At 36.5% G+C, this 13,775-nt stretch overlaps 2 protein-coding genes across 4 annotated transcripts; one reads left to right on the forward strand and one right to left on the reverse strand.

Moving 5' to 3' along the window:
- Positions 1 to 255: 255 nt before the first annotated feature.
- On the forward strand, positions 256 to 10,637 carry LOC127934474 (UDP-glucuronosyltransferase 2B31-like). 3 transcript variants are annotated; one of them, XM_052531891.1, is made up of 3 exons: positions 256 to 390; positions 1,132 to 2,021; positions 8,540 to 10,637. In XM_052531891.1, exons 1-3 carry the CDS (start codon positions 366 to 368, stop codon positions 9,248 to 9,250), a joined length of 1,626 nt encoding a protein of 541 aa, XP_052387851.1. In that variant the 5' UTR covers positions 256 to 365; the 3' UTR covers positions 9,251 to 10,637. The 3 variants fall into 3 exon arrangements, with proteins under 3 accessions (XP_052387851.1, XP_052387850.1, XP_052387849.1); XM_052531890.1 differs by having other exon boundaries at positions 1,132 to 1,875; positions 8,394 to 10,637; XM_052531889.1 differs by lacking the exon at positions 8,540 to 10,637 and having other exon boundaries at positions 1,132 to 3,415.
- Positions 10,638 to 10,733: 96 nt separating this feature from the next.
- Positions 10,734 to 13,226, reverse strand: LOC127934489 (arylamine N-acetyltransferase, pineal gland isozyme NAT-10-like). The gene is made up of 2 exons (XM_052531925.1): positions 13,146 to 13,226; positions 10,734 to 11,712 (listed from the first exon to the last, which is right to left on the reverse strand). Exon 2 carries the CDS (start codon positions 11,703 to 11,705, stop codon positions 10,833 to 10,835), a length of 873 nt encoding a protein of 290 aa, XP_052387885.1. The 5' UTR covers positions 11,706 to 11,712; positions 13,146 to 13,226; the 3' UTR covers positions 10,734 to 10,832.
- Between the last annotated feature and the right edge of the window lie 549 nt (positions 13,227 to 13,775).

Raw genomic sequence — 13,775 nt, forward strand, 5'->3', positions numbered from 1 at the left:
GGCTGAATGTCACTTTCACCTTCACCTTCACTAGATTCATGATGGGGTCAGTTGATACATAAAAAAAAAAATACCTTAAAAAACTTTTTCATAATTTATTATTAATTACTACACTACTAATTTCTCGCTAGAAATTCTATAAAAAAATATAAAAACATAAATAAAAAATGGTTTGACTATAGCCAGGATTTAAACGTGCCTTGTTTCCTTCCCTTCTTCCATATGTTGCCTGCAGAGGCAGCATTTTTCAGCTTTCGGACGCAGCAGTGTTTGGAAATAACGTTACTTCCGCATGATCTGATTCCAGTGTCTGGCTGCAGCAACTCTCCGTTTTAACGGCTTGGGCTGGTGTTGAAACTGACTGTATGCATGCTGTACCCCTCTACCAAGGTGTGTATGATCTAATCGCACAGATTTTACTGAGACTTGTATCTGTGAGAGTGGCATTGAGTCTGTGTTCACAAAGTTCAACAGATTAAATGAATTTTAAATTCATGCATTCCCTCAAGTGATCTGTTATTTCCTCACTGTTCTTTCTAAAGTTCAAAGTCCATACTGAACAAATTACATACATACAGTTAAATTACAAATTAGTTGTCTGGATTTATTTCTTGTCAAGTTTGCATGTTGTCATATTGTTGATAAACACAACTACTAATCTGTAGAACTGAAATCAGTAACACATTTATATATGAATAAAAGTGTGCACTTTATAAACGTATATGTGCCTAAGACATTGTTGCAAACAAACTGCACTTTGGCTTGCTGTTGGCTACTCACTTCATTTTAAGTAACCACTTTTTTTGGTGATGTGATTATGCTAATAATTTGGTCAGAGTGTAACATGCCAAAATAAATATATCAGCGCTGAAGAAATCAGGAGCATATATATATAACATGTAGTGGGCATTAAAAATAATCCCTCACCTTGTGGGTGTATACTTGAGATAATACAACTGAATGGAACTGAAAATGTTACTACATATTTTTATAATCCAAACTTTTTTCATTTAAAAAATCATAAAAAAAAAATCATTTTGAAAATATAAATTGGACTCTGTTTCTTAATTTCATTGACTATGCAGTACTGCACAGCGTAAGTCATCTAATTTTTTTTTTTGTCACTTACAGGCAAGATGACACCATTTTCTAAGAACAAGGTTTCTGCTTCGCTCTGGATAACGATTGTAATCTGTTTCGTTTCTCTCTGTGATGGTGGCAAAGTCTTGGTGGTACCTTTGGAGGGAAGTCACTGGGTGAACATGGAAGTCCTCGTCAAAGCGCTACATGGTCGAGGACACAACGTTGATGTAATACGCACCTACAACAGCTGGTTTGTAAAGGAGAACTCAACTTATTACAGCTCTATAACCATACCTAACACCAAAGGAATGGATGAAGAATTTGTAGGAGACATGCTTAACAAAGTAATCGACTATGAAAGAGGAAAGAGCAACTGGCTGAGTGCTGTATGGCTGTACTTGGATACGATTCATGTCATTTATAAATCAAATGAAATGATGTGTCAACTTTTAACAAACATATTTGAAAGTGAGGAAATTCTGAAGACACTGAAGGAAAAGCAATACGATCTGGTGCTCACTGATCCTGTATGGGGAGCAGGCATTCTCTTGGCTCATAAACTTAAGTTACCCATGGTATACAATGTGAGATGGAGTGCTACTGGAGAGGGACACTCTGACATTGCTCCCTCACCGCTGTCTTACATCCCTATCACAGGATCTAGAAACACAGACAAAATGAACTTTTTTCAAAGAGTAAAAAATGTGTATTTCTATTTTCTGATGCACATTCTTTACACCCATTTTAATATGCCACAGTACCAAGCACTTTGTGACAAATATTTTGATCCACCTGTAAGTTTTTATGAACTTCTCCAAGGGGCTGATATATGGCTTATGAGGGTTAATTTTGTTTTTGATTTTCCACGTCCAACAATGCCAAATATCATCTACGTTGGCGGTTTCCACTGCAAACCAGCAAAGACCCTTCCACATGACCTGGAAGTCTTCATGCAAAGTTCTGGAGAGCATGGAGTCATTATCATGTCTTTAGGGTCATTTGTCAGTGTCTTACCAGATGATTTAACAGCTGAAATAGCGGCTGCTTTTGCTACGCTTCCTCAAAAGGTGATTTGGAGATACACTGGAAAAAGACCATCTACTTTGGGCAACAACACATTGCTAGTTGACTGGATGCCACAGAATGATCTTCTAGGGCATCCAAAGACTAAAGTTTTTATTGCACATGGTGGAACTAATGGTCTTCAAGAAGCTTTGTACCATGGCATTCCAGTGATTGGAATTCCTCTGTTTTTTGACCAGTACGACAATCTTGTTAGATTGCAAGTTAGGGGAGGAGCCAAGATAGTTACCTTAACAACTTTAGATAAATACACACTGCACACGGCCATACAAGAAGTAATCAGTGAGCCATCTTACAGACTGAGTATGCAGAGGCTCTCTCATCTGCACAGAGACACACCAGTTAAACCATTGGACAGCGCTCTCTTCTGGATTGAGTTTGTAATGAGACATAAAGGTGCCGCTCACCTTCGTTCAGTATCCTATAAACTGCCTTGGTACTCCTATTACTCAGTAGATGTTGCAGTTACATTGTTTGCTGTTGTTCTGATAATCACTCTCTCCATATTTTTAGCAGTTAGATATCTGTGTGTCAAGTGCTGCAGCATAAAAAGGAAAACCGAGTGACATGTTTCCATATGAAGTGGTTTGACTGTTAAATGTGCAACAAAAAGATGATATTGAAAGTTCCCATTCTTCACATTCTATAGAATAATATTGAATTCCTCTGCTCTCAATGCATTTTTTTGTAAATGCTGTGACATCCCCCTGCCCTACGTCCTTGAATAATGATTTGATCTTTCTGACTTTATGGTGAAATCGTCTTTTTTTGACCACATAAGAGATAAGTGTCATGTAGATGGTGTGGTAGTATGGAGCCCTGGATATTTACTTAAAACAACTAAACTATTATCTCTGACACTAAGCTTTTTTTTCACTTGCTTAAACATTTTTTCTTGGGTTCTTTTTATCTTATTTTATAACATCTGATCTCATATGTCAAATTACGCAGAGATGCTTTTTTATGCAGATATACTCTTTCTTTATGCTTTACCTCATGTGAACTCTCTTTATTCCTCTCTCTCAAGTTGGCATAGTGATAGCCGCCAGTTAAATTGCCACTGTGCCAAATTAATTTGTTTTATAATATATGCTGTATGATATAGTCATAGTGTGGAAAAGTAGTTTAAACCCCTCTTTATCAAATTGATATTACCAGCAAATTTACATGTGAGTAAAAGTGTGTACTTTATAGACATCTGTGCCATACTGTAAATCATGTTCCAAATAAACTTTGGACTTTGACTGCATTTTAAAAGATAATGCATGATATGGTGTAATGCTGAAGTTTGCTCAGTTTAAGATAAAGATATCGGCTCTGAACAAAGAAGCATAAGCCAGTCGGTATAACTGTAAGTAATTTAAAGTTCATGGATTAAAACTAAGATTTAAGAACTTTTACAGAAGGGTATTTATTCCAAGTAAATTTAAGTTTTCCATTATTTCAGGGATCATCTGTAATTTTCTTTGGTTCTCAACGATTCGTTTAACAAAGATGTTTTTTCCTTTCTTTGATGCAGTTTAGTAGCCCCAGTGTGATGCTTGAGGATGGGAATGTTCTTTACATTTGATTTTATATTATGCTTAAAGGGTTAGTTCAACCACAAAATGAAAACTAGGTCATAAATTGCTCACCCTCAAGGCACCCTAGGTGTATATGAGTTTTTGATAGTGCTTGAACTAGACTGTCAGTGAAAATGTTCTCTGATATTGTAAATATTCTTAATATAAGTCATGAGCCTAATTTGCACATCTATTCACATTAACTTTCAATGTTAAATTCAGATTAAATATAAACTCAATTAAACTCAAATTAAAAATATGTTATGACATGACACTCTTATCTGTTAAGTAAACAGACAGGTTTTTTATGCATAGTAGGTTACATTATTAGGTTACTTTGACCATCACCCACTATAGGTCAGCATAATCTATAAAGGTGAGAAGAAAGATATTTCATGATAATTGTAACGTGGAGTCAGAGACGTTTCGGATCCATGTGCAGAACTTTATTAAGAGAATGGTCAGACAGGCAGTAATCAGGAATGGCGTCAGGGATATCCAGAATCATAACCGAAACAAGCAGAGGTTGGGCAGGCAGCAGAGAATCAGAGCCGGTTTAAACAATCCAAGATCAGACATGGGAAGAACAAACACAGGGAAAATGCTCTGAAATGCTAGACGGGGCTAAACAAGACTTTGCAAAGTATGAGAGTGACTGTGCTGGTTATATGTGTGTGTGTGTGTGTAAATGAGGTGTAGGTGTGGCTAGGAAATTGGCTGATGAATGAGGTGCAGGTGTGGCAAGGTGATCTGTGATGCAGTGACTCATGGGGAATGTAGTTCGGGTGTGGTGCAACAGTATGAAAGGTACTAGTGTCCAAGTGATGATATGGTGACATCTGGTGGTTGATGGAAACAAAAATGTCAGAGTCCTGAGTGAAGTGCCCTTTATTGGAGTTTATGGGCACTCCGGCTAATAGTCGTGACTATAATTAAGTTAATGCATTTGGGAATGTTTCAAATAAAAAGACGACATGACACGTGTACTATTTTATGGCTGATGATGTGTTTTTATCAATAAGATAATAAAATGCAGATACATCAGTCTTTTTAAGTGGCGTAGCAAGTCAGCCCTGGGCCCATATGCAACACATAATTGCTCACTCAAACTTTTTGGGCACCAACTTGGTTAACTTAATTTAGGCCTTATTGTTGATGTTTCAGAAGTAAATAAAGTTATGTGTATAGTGACTATTCACAAGCTGTTTTATTTAGGCTAATGCTTGGAAATGTTGTTTAAAGTTTTCAAGTCCATTTATTATTACTAGCATGCAAGCCACCCAGTGATCTCAGATTTGTGTTTTGTTACTACAAAGTCTCAGCCTTCTGTCAATTCTATGATAAAATACAAACAATAAACGTCTTTTTACGCTCTTTAATTTGTAGTGAGATAATTCGCCTCAGTTCAAGCTGCATATGAATCAATGATATTTTCCTCTTTCATAATTGCAACATGAAATAAATATGAATATTTTTGAATGCAAGATTTGTTGCTGCAACGCCCTCGCTTTTTCTCTGCTGTCTGTAGAAATTGTTGTTAATTCTTAATTTGGGTAGGATAGAGACATGTCACAGGTTATGATATAATCCAGAAATCATGGCGACAATTTTTTTTTATTTATTTATTTTTTAAGTCAGTTTAATTAATCAGTTGAAACCGGGACGTGCAGACAGTTCTTCAGGGACAGGAGCTCAAATATAAAATGAGGCAATGTAAAATAAAATTAAAATAATAATAATAAAAAAATTATACGTATAAATATATATATATATATATATATATATATATATATATATATATATATATATATATATATATATTAGGGGTGTAACGGTTCACAAAATTCACGGTTCGGTTCGATACGATTCACTGGTGTCTCGGTACGGTTCGGTACGTTTTAGATACAGCAAAAAGAAAAAATTGGCAGATACATTTCCTTGATTTTTTTAAAATTAACAACGTATGTTTTTTGTTTTGTTTTTTTACATTGAACAATGATGGAGCTATTCTTTACCCATCTTCTATGGTGTTTTCTTAGCAGCATACCGTATAAAACAAAAACAGCTCCTTATAAAAAAAAAATGAAAATGTTATATTGTTGTAGTAGTTATGAACAAATACAAAGATGTAACTTTTTATATGGAACTCTATAACTCTTTATATTGAGTGTGTTTTTACTCAATTGGTTCTCTATAGGGCTTATGTTTTTTGGAACAAAGCAGGAATTACTGTCTGGCTGAAATGGGCTCGTTAAGGAATATTGTAACGGGGCTCAATTACATTAAGCATGTTCTTAAAACCTGCGTTTTCCACTACAGAGAGTGCACTCGCTCACTCAGTATGCGCTGAAGGCTCGTTGCGAAATGGCTAAAGGGTCTTTCACACAGGACGCGGTATGCGTGGCGCTGGACCCTGGGCTCAGCGTTGCCCTTCAGATACAACGCGATTTGCGCTGCACTATGCCAAGAGCAAAGTAGGTGGAGTTTTCAAAACTGCCCGTGCATACGTTGTATTTATAACAGTTCTTCTATCTAATAACGTGCAGGCCTGTTAATTGTATCGTACTGCTCAGGAAATTCCGACACAGTACAGTACTAGTCCATTTTGATTTCCATGCTTGTTTGGATGCCCCGATCGATTGGTAAAGTGCACCCAAACACCAGACCTGTTGGTTACTGGAGGATCTTCTATTTCTGGTCTGTTAAACGCATTGGCCATTTTGCAACGAGCCTTCAGCGCGTACTGAGTGAGCGAGCGCCTGACTGAGTAGCCTAACATAAACATATAAGTTGGTGTTTTTTTCTTCTTCGGGGTGTCAGGGGCGTTGTCTATTACGTTGTTTGGGTTATTGGGCTACCTTGTTGAACGCATATCATTATATTTCACAATTTTTTATTTATTTTCCAAATATAATTAATGAGTCCAACGAACCGTTCGGTACATAATGCGTACCGCGTACCGAACCGAAAGCCTCGTACCGAACGGTTCAATACGAATACGCGTATCGTTACACCCCTAATATATATATATATATATATATATATATATATAAGTCAAAACCTTATAGGCTATATTGTTAGTCATCAAGCCTGCATTTACTTGATAAAAATGTACTTTAAAATAAATTTTATGTAATTTATTATCATTGCTGGAAACATATGATACTTTTTCAGGATCATTTGATGAATAACAACAGCATTTAATTAAAATATAAATTTTGTAACAATAGACACTACCATTCAAAACCTTGAGGTCAGTATTTGGTCCCACTTTATATTAGGTGTCCTTAATACCCGTGTTCTTTCATAGTAACTGTGTACATAGAATGTAACCACAGTGTAAGTACATACTGGTACATACTATAGTATCTACAGCTGTAATGTTTGTGTAACTACACATATGTAACAACCCACTGAATGGTATGTGTATGTGTAAGTACAAATGTGTAACAGGACTAACAGCACTTTTTGGTAATGAAAGTGTTACACTTTATATTAGATTTATCATGTAATAACTCTGATGTTTTGAATTAAGCAAGGATTTGTTAAATTGATAGAAACAGTGGTAGTAAAGATTGATATTGTTAGAAAACATCTCTATTTTTGACAATGCTGTTCTTTTGAACTTTTCCTATTTCTGTAAGGTGAAAGCCACGTAGTGCACTACACAGGGGACAGGGAACGATTAAGACTGTGTAAATATGCTTTCCATTCAGTAAAAAAAGAAGTCTGGTTTCGCAATGTGTCAAGCTAACCACCGCACTGCACACACTCTTCTCCGGTCCAGGGAGGGACACGATAGCACGGAGCGGATCACGTGCGCGCGACGGCGCAGACCACAAAACGAATCAGACCAATTTGAATTCTACACGGAATTATATATTTGATAGCTATATGAATGTGATTGTGGCTGTCATACCCTGTCACATGCCTTTTTAAGCAGCTCAACGGCTCTGGCTCAGTCTTAAACTTCAAGTTTATTGACGAAGTAAGTTCCTATCGTGGTTCTTTGTTTAATACGGAATGCTTCTGTAAGCTGTTGCAGCTATTTCCGGCATTAACCCAGTAGCTAATGCAGTATTCCGCGATATGTAATTATTAGTTTGTCACGTCTAACAGTTGTGCTAGAGCCGTTAGCATGTCTGCTTAAATTGCTAATATCTGCAATATAGTTACATATTTTAGATGAAGAATTTGTAGATGACATGCTTTCCAAAGCAATCAACTATGAAAGAGGAAAGAGCAGCTGGCTGGGCTCAGGTTGGCTGTATTTGGATACACTTTATAACACTTATAAAATGCATGAAATTATATGTCAGTTTATAACAAACATATTTGAAAGTGAGGAAATTCTGAAGACACTGAAGGAAAAGCAATACGATCTGGTGCTCACTGATCCTGTATGGGGTACAGGCATTTTCCTGGCTCATAAACTTAAGTTACCAATGGTATATAATGTGAGATGGACCACTCCTGGAGAGGGACACTTTGAGATCGCTCCCTCACCGCTGTCTTACATTCCTATCACAAAATCTGGAAACACAGACAAAATGAACTTTTTTCAACGAGTTCAAAATATTTTCTATTATTTGCTAATGTACTTTCAATATGGCTATTTTAATTTGGCACAGTACCAAGCACTTTGTGACAAATATTTCGATCCACCTGTAAGTTTTTATGAACTTCTCCAGGGGGCTGATATATGGCTTATGAGGGTTGATTTTGTTTTTGAGTTTCCACGTCCAACAATGCCAAATATCATCTATGTTGGCGGTTTCCACTGCAAACCAGCAAAGACCCTTCCACGTGACCTGGAAGTCTTCATGCAAAGTTCTGGAGAGCATGGAGTCATTATCATGTCTTTAGGGTCATTTATCAGTGTCTTACCAGATGATTTAACAGCTGAAATAGCGGCTGCTTTTGCTACGCTTCCTCAAAAGGTAATTTGGAGATACACTGGAAAAAGACCATCTACTTTGGGCAACAACACATTGCTAGTTGACTGGATGCCACAGAATGATCTGCTAGGGCATCCAAAGACTAAAGTTTTTATTGCACATGGTGGAACTAATGGGCTTCAAGAAGCTTTGTACCATGGCATTCCAGTGATTGGAATTCCTCTGTTTTTTGACCAGTACGACAATCTTGTTAGATTGCAAGTTAGGGGAGGAGCCAAGATAGTTACCTTAACAACTTTAGATAAATACACACTGCACACGGCCATACAAGAAGTAATCAGTGAGCCATCTTACAGACTGAGTATGCAGAGGCTCTCTCATCTGCACAGAGACACACCAGTTAAACCATTGGACAGCGCTCTCTTCTGGATTGAGTTTGTAATGAGACATAAAGGAGCTGCTCACCTTCGTTCAGAATCTTATAAACTGCCTTGGTACTCCTATTACTCAGTAGATGTTGCAGTTACATTGTTGGCAGTTGTTTTGGTAATCACTCTCTCCATATTTTTTACAGTTAAATATCTTTGTGTCAAGTGCTGCAGCAGAAAAAGGAAAACTGAGTGATATGTACAATCTGGCCCAAAAACGAAATATCCTCCTGACCTTTTCAAGAAGTACAAGTCAGAACTTAATGTCATTATTAATCATTGTACCAAGTTCAGTGTGTTGTTCATTGCATAAGTAATAAAGAAAGGGACACATATGCACTTACAGTCAAACTGCTAAATGAATAAATGTAAATGTCTAAGCAGGTATGGTAATTCTATTGCAAAAAGAATCAGAAATCTTAGACAATTCAGAACACTGACTGTGCTTTCATATGTGCTATTTTTATGTAATGTTTTTTTTTTTTTAAATCTGAACTTGTCTTAAGTGATTATTTTTTACAAAAACAAAACAATACTTATTGATGAATATATTAATATTGCTCAAATGATAACATTCACTATACTGAAAATAAGGTGGTATGATGCAGTGGTGTTTCCTAATTAATATTTGAATAATAATAGCCATTTCACCTTCAACCCTGTAAATTTTAACCTCAGACATTTTGAATGTTAAAAATGAGACATGACATAATAAAAGAAACATGACGTGAAAATAAATGTATCAATTCAAATACATTGTGCAGTGACTAAATGCAATTTAATCAACATCTGTTTAATTATTATACTGTACATGCAGTTGCCTTCTTTTATAATTTTGAGGGAGACACTTTTGTTTTAATTGGTCACTTTATAAACTAAGATGCAATATTGGGAGAAAAGTTTATGTTATCTGTAAAGTGCGGCAAACTCAAAGCTGCTAAATTTAAACACTAACCTGACCTGTCAGTAACCAGTTATAACTCACAATGATATATGCATGCAATTTCAACAGCACCCTGGACAAGCATTTAGACTTAATAAAAATGTCATTATGGAGCATCGCGTTAGTTCAGTCAGGCCACGTAGGTCAAGCTTGCATCAGCAGACAGTCAGTGTACCAATCCAGTCTTGACACCTATCACCTGCGGTCTATTTAAAGTCCCATTTTTAAGTGTCTCTTCCATTGCATCGCTGCTTGCAAATCAAACTGTTGCAGTTTGTTCCAGAACATCTGAAATCCACAACTAAGATAAGTGAATGCTCTTTTAATCCATTTAACTCCCTTTAATCCATCTAACTTTGTTCTTTCTTTACAGTCTCTTCATTGGAAGCAGTCTCTATCACATTTTGTTTACAACTCATGTAATTGTGAATTGTAATTATGTATGCTTATAATGGTTCTGTTCTGTACCCCAGGGGGGTTTGTCTTGCTGCTCTCCCCACTCTGTTCAAGCAATTTTAAATACGTTGTTGGCACAAAATATGGAGCTGTGTTTATTTAATGGACATGTAAATACAGTGTTTTGGAGCATACATGTTTCTATCAATCACTAAGAAATAAAGAGTCAATAATTTTTAAACAATCTTTAGAAGTGCATATATTCTGTATCTATGTTAAATCATCTTTTCAGAAATCATAAAAAAACATTGAGACAAACAGAAACTGCTGCATTCAGGGCTTTCACAGAAACGATTTTATTGGCTAGACCAGTCACTTCCAAAAAAAGAAAAAGAAAAGCCATTTAAGGAAGTATGTGTTTTCTCTGTATTATACTTTATTACATGCAATAATTAGCTTTTTTGTTTTTCGGTGTGAACTTGTTGACTAACACCACATTAAACTTTTCCTTCAGCACAGCCTCTATTTCACAATCAGGGATTTCTTTCATGTCCACCATGTCAGAGTCCTCCTCTGGGTTGTATATGATCTCGCTGTAAGTCCAGCCAATCAGAGCTCTGAAGCCGTTGGGGGTCTGAAGGGAGCAAATGGACTTCAGCACAAACCGAGAATCAGGACTGGTCTGCAAGCAATCCAGGGTCTCCACAAAATGCTCTTTATTACGGGGTGTTAATGGGAAGCAATACATTTTCTTCACCAGGCGCTTGTCAATGAGGCTAGAATTAGCATTAGCCTTATCTTTGACCACTTGCTTTCTTGAAGTCTTCTCCAGAACCCACGTCATTCCCTCATTTAGCAGGCAGAACACGCCTGGAGGCTGCGGCTGATCTTTACCCGAGATCATCTCTAAGGGATACCAGAGTTGGCATGACACTCCATAGCTCACATCGGTAATGTAAGGCTTCCCATCAATCTCCACCATATTGATCAGATGAGAGTCCACAGGGTAGAAATTATTTTGGAACTTATTAAACACCTTGGAGCCTAGTGTGGTGTATTTGTAACCCATCTCCTTTAGGACCCATGAGAACAAGAGGTTGTTTTCACAACACCAGCCTCCCCGATTGCTCTTGACTAATTTATCATAGATGATGTTCAGGTCCGTTGTGTTTTTCTCCCCGCAGTGGATGCTGAGGTTCTCAAATGGAATGGTCATAACATGCAGCTTATGGACGGTGCGTAAAGTGTCCAGGTCAGGTTTGTCATATGGACCAGTAAACCCGATCCTGTTGAAGTACCCTCTTAGATCCATTAGATTCCTTCAAGAAACAATGCAAACACAATTTTTAAGCTAAAATATTAATTTCTGAGCCCATCTTAAAAAAAAAATACTATTCAAGGCAAAGCGACAACTACACCATTTGTTGGTTAATTTTGTTCATTTTTGTCTCTGTGGTGCTATCAAAATATTGCTCTGTTTGATCATCCTGAAACCAGGGTTAGGGTTGGTTTGGGGCATGACCAGTTGTAGAGATAGGAGTGTGTGGGTAATTTGTGTATCCTGACATTTCTATCTCTTATTAGCAATGTCTTTGAGAATGGGCTTGTCTCAGTGCCCATGCTTGCGCTCTTTGCAATTGACCACTTCTCTACTACCATGGAGTATTTTCTGTCTAGGGCCCAAGTGTTCAAAGTGAGCAAGAAGACTGCAAGTGTGTGGAACCTTTGATTATATGATGGATCATACAACATAGATTTGTAAAAATTTCACTTACTGGCTTAGCTTCAAACAACACTCTGAACAGTATCATTTAGAGATGTGGATTAAGTGTGCCTCAAGGTCCTTTTTAAGACATGGGATAGTTTTGTACACTTATTTTGTGCATCTCAAGTGGCCAATACCACATGTGTGGGTATTGGGACAGGCTCACTTGTGTAATGTTATTCTATTATCTATATCAACTTGAATACATTTTGGATGCATCCGCTTAATTAGCAACAAATTATGTAAATGTGATGTTTTAATAATATTGCATTTTGTATTTGTTCATGTAGATTGCATGTCTACTAAGTATAGTGAGAATTATCAGCTCTTGACAGCTCTTATCCGGTTCTTTCTCTGGCTGCAGCATTCTACTCTCATCTGCATTCAAGACGGGGTGTTTGTCATCTCAAACAAGCTTATTGTGTTCTGTGTTCTGTCTGGTGAAGGTGGATTCTCGGCTTCAACAGAATTTACCCTTTTCTAGTGTTAACTCCGTTTAAAAAAAATCTGCTGTGTATAGCAGAAAACTAAAGCTGTTTTTCTTTTTTTCTTTTAACATTTTTATTTCTACATATAAGATATATTGTTTTGTTTTTTACAGTTCAAGACAAAAATAGAAGTAAAATACTGATATAATGTTTCACAATATATAGATGAAGAAAATATTGTTTTCTGTACCTAAACAAGAGCATTTCTGTGGTCACTAAAATTACATAACATGTTCCAATATTTGAATTGCATGTACGTTTTATAAGCAGTTACTTAAAATACGAAATAAAATTGTCATAAATAGGAGGGAAGAATAAAGTTGTGAAAGGTATAAAAAGTTAAGATGTGGCAACCTACAAAAAGAAGCTACAGTGACAGACAATGATAAAAAAAAAAAGAGTTTAAGCACCTATTTAAATAGTGGTAATGCATCAACAGATATCTGAGAAATAAATAACTTTCTAAATACACATTATTTTCATTTAAAAAAGCTCTTACCCTTAGATGAGCCAGAGAGTGAATTTGCTAGTGAGAAGAAGTGTCACAAAGACTCTAGTGAATGTCTTCAGAGAGAGGGACTGGATGTTGAATAACAGAGAGTTAACCCTTGAACCACAATGCAATGTCACAGGTTTAAATAAATGAATTATTAAAGTCAGGAGCTGAGAAAAAAAAAACTATTAAATATGTCTACTCTGCATAATTACTGATGTGTTTCAAGTTATATAACTATGCCATTTTGTGTTGCATACAGTGGAACAAGTGGGGTTTAAGAAGCTTTGTATAATGGTAAACCAGTGGACTTTAATGACAACTATTATGTGTACTGATATACTGCTATTACTGCTATATACTCAGTAGACATTGAATGAAATTGAAATGACAGACTAGCTTATAGTGATTGTAACAATGTTCGTGGAAGAAGAGGCAGGAACCAGCGGACAATCAAATACTTTAATAATAAAATAAAGAAAAAACAGTGTGGCAGCCCCTTGCGGACGACTGCCGCACACAAACAAAAACCAAACAAAACTATAAATCCAGGCCTGGTCCTCTCTCATCCTCCACTTGATTTATCAAACTGTGTGCCAAACTCAGAATTACTGGTGTTCTTTAAAATAATAGTTC

This window comes from Carassius gibelio, chromosome A18, assembly GCF_023724105.1.
Source record: "Carassius gibelio isolate Cgi1373 ecotype wild population from Czech Republic chromosome A18, carGib1.2-hapl.c, whole genome shotgun sequence".
NCBI classification, from domain to species: Eukaryota; Metazoa; Chordata; class Actinopteri; order Cypriniformes; family Cyprinidae; genus Carassius; species Carassius gibelio.

Coding starts and splice junctions, on each gene's coding strand:
- LOC127934474 (XM_052531891.1), top strand. CDS start 366: ATGCATGCTGTACCCCTCTACCAAG. Junction 391..1,131: donor TGCTGTACCCCTCTACCAAG/GTGTGTATGATC, acceptor TGTCACTTACAG/GCAAGATGACACCATTTTCT. Junction 2,022..8,539: donor CAAAGACCCTTCCACATGAC/CTGGAAGTCTTC, acceptor CTTCCACGTGAC/CTGGAAGTCTTCATGCAAAG.
- LOC127934489 (XM_052531925.1), bottom strand. CDS start 11,705: ATGGATCTAAGAGGGTACTTCAACAGGATCGGGTTTACTGGTCCATAT.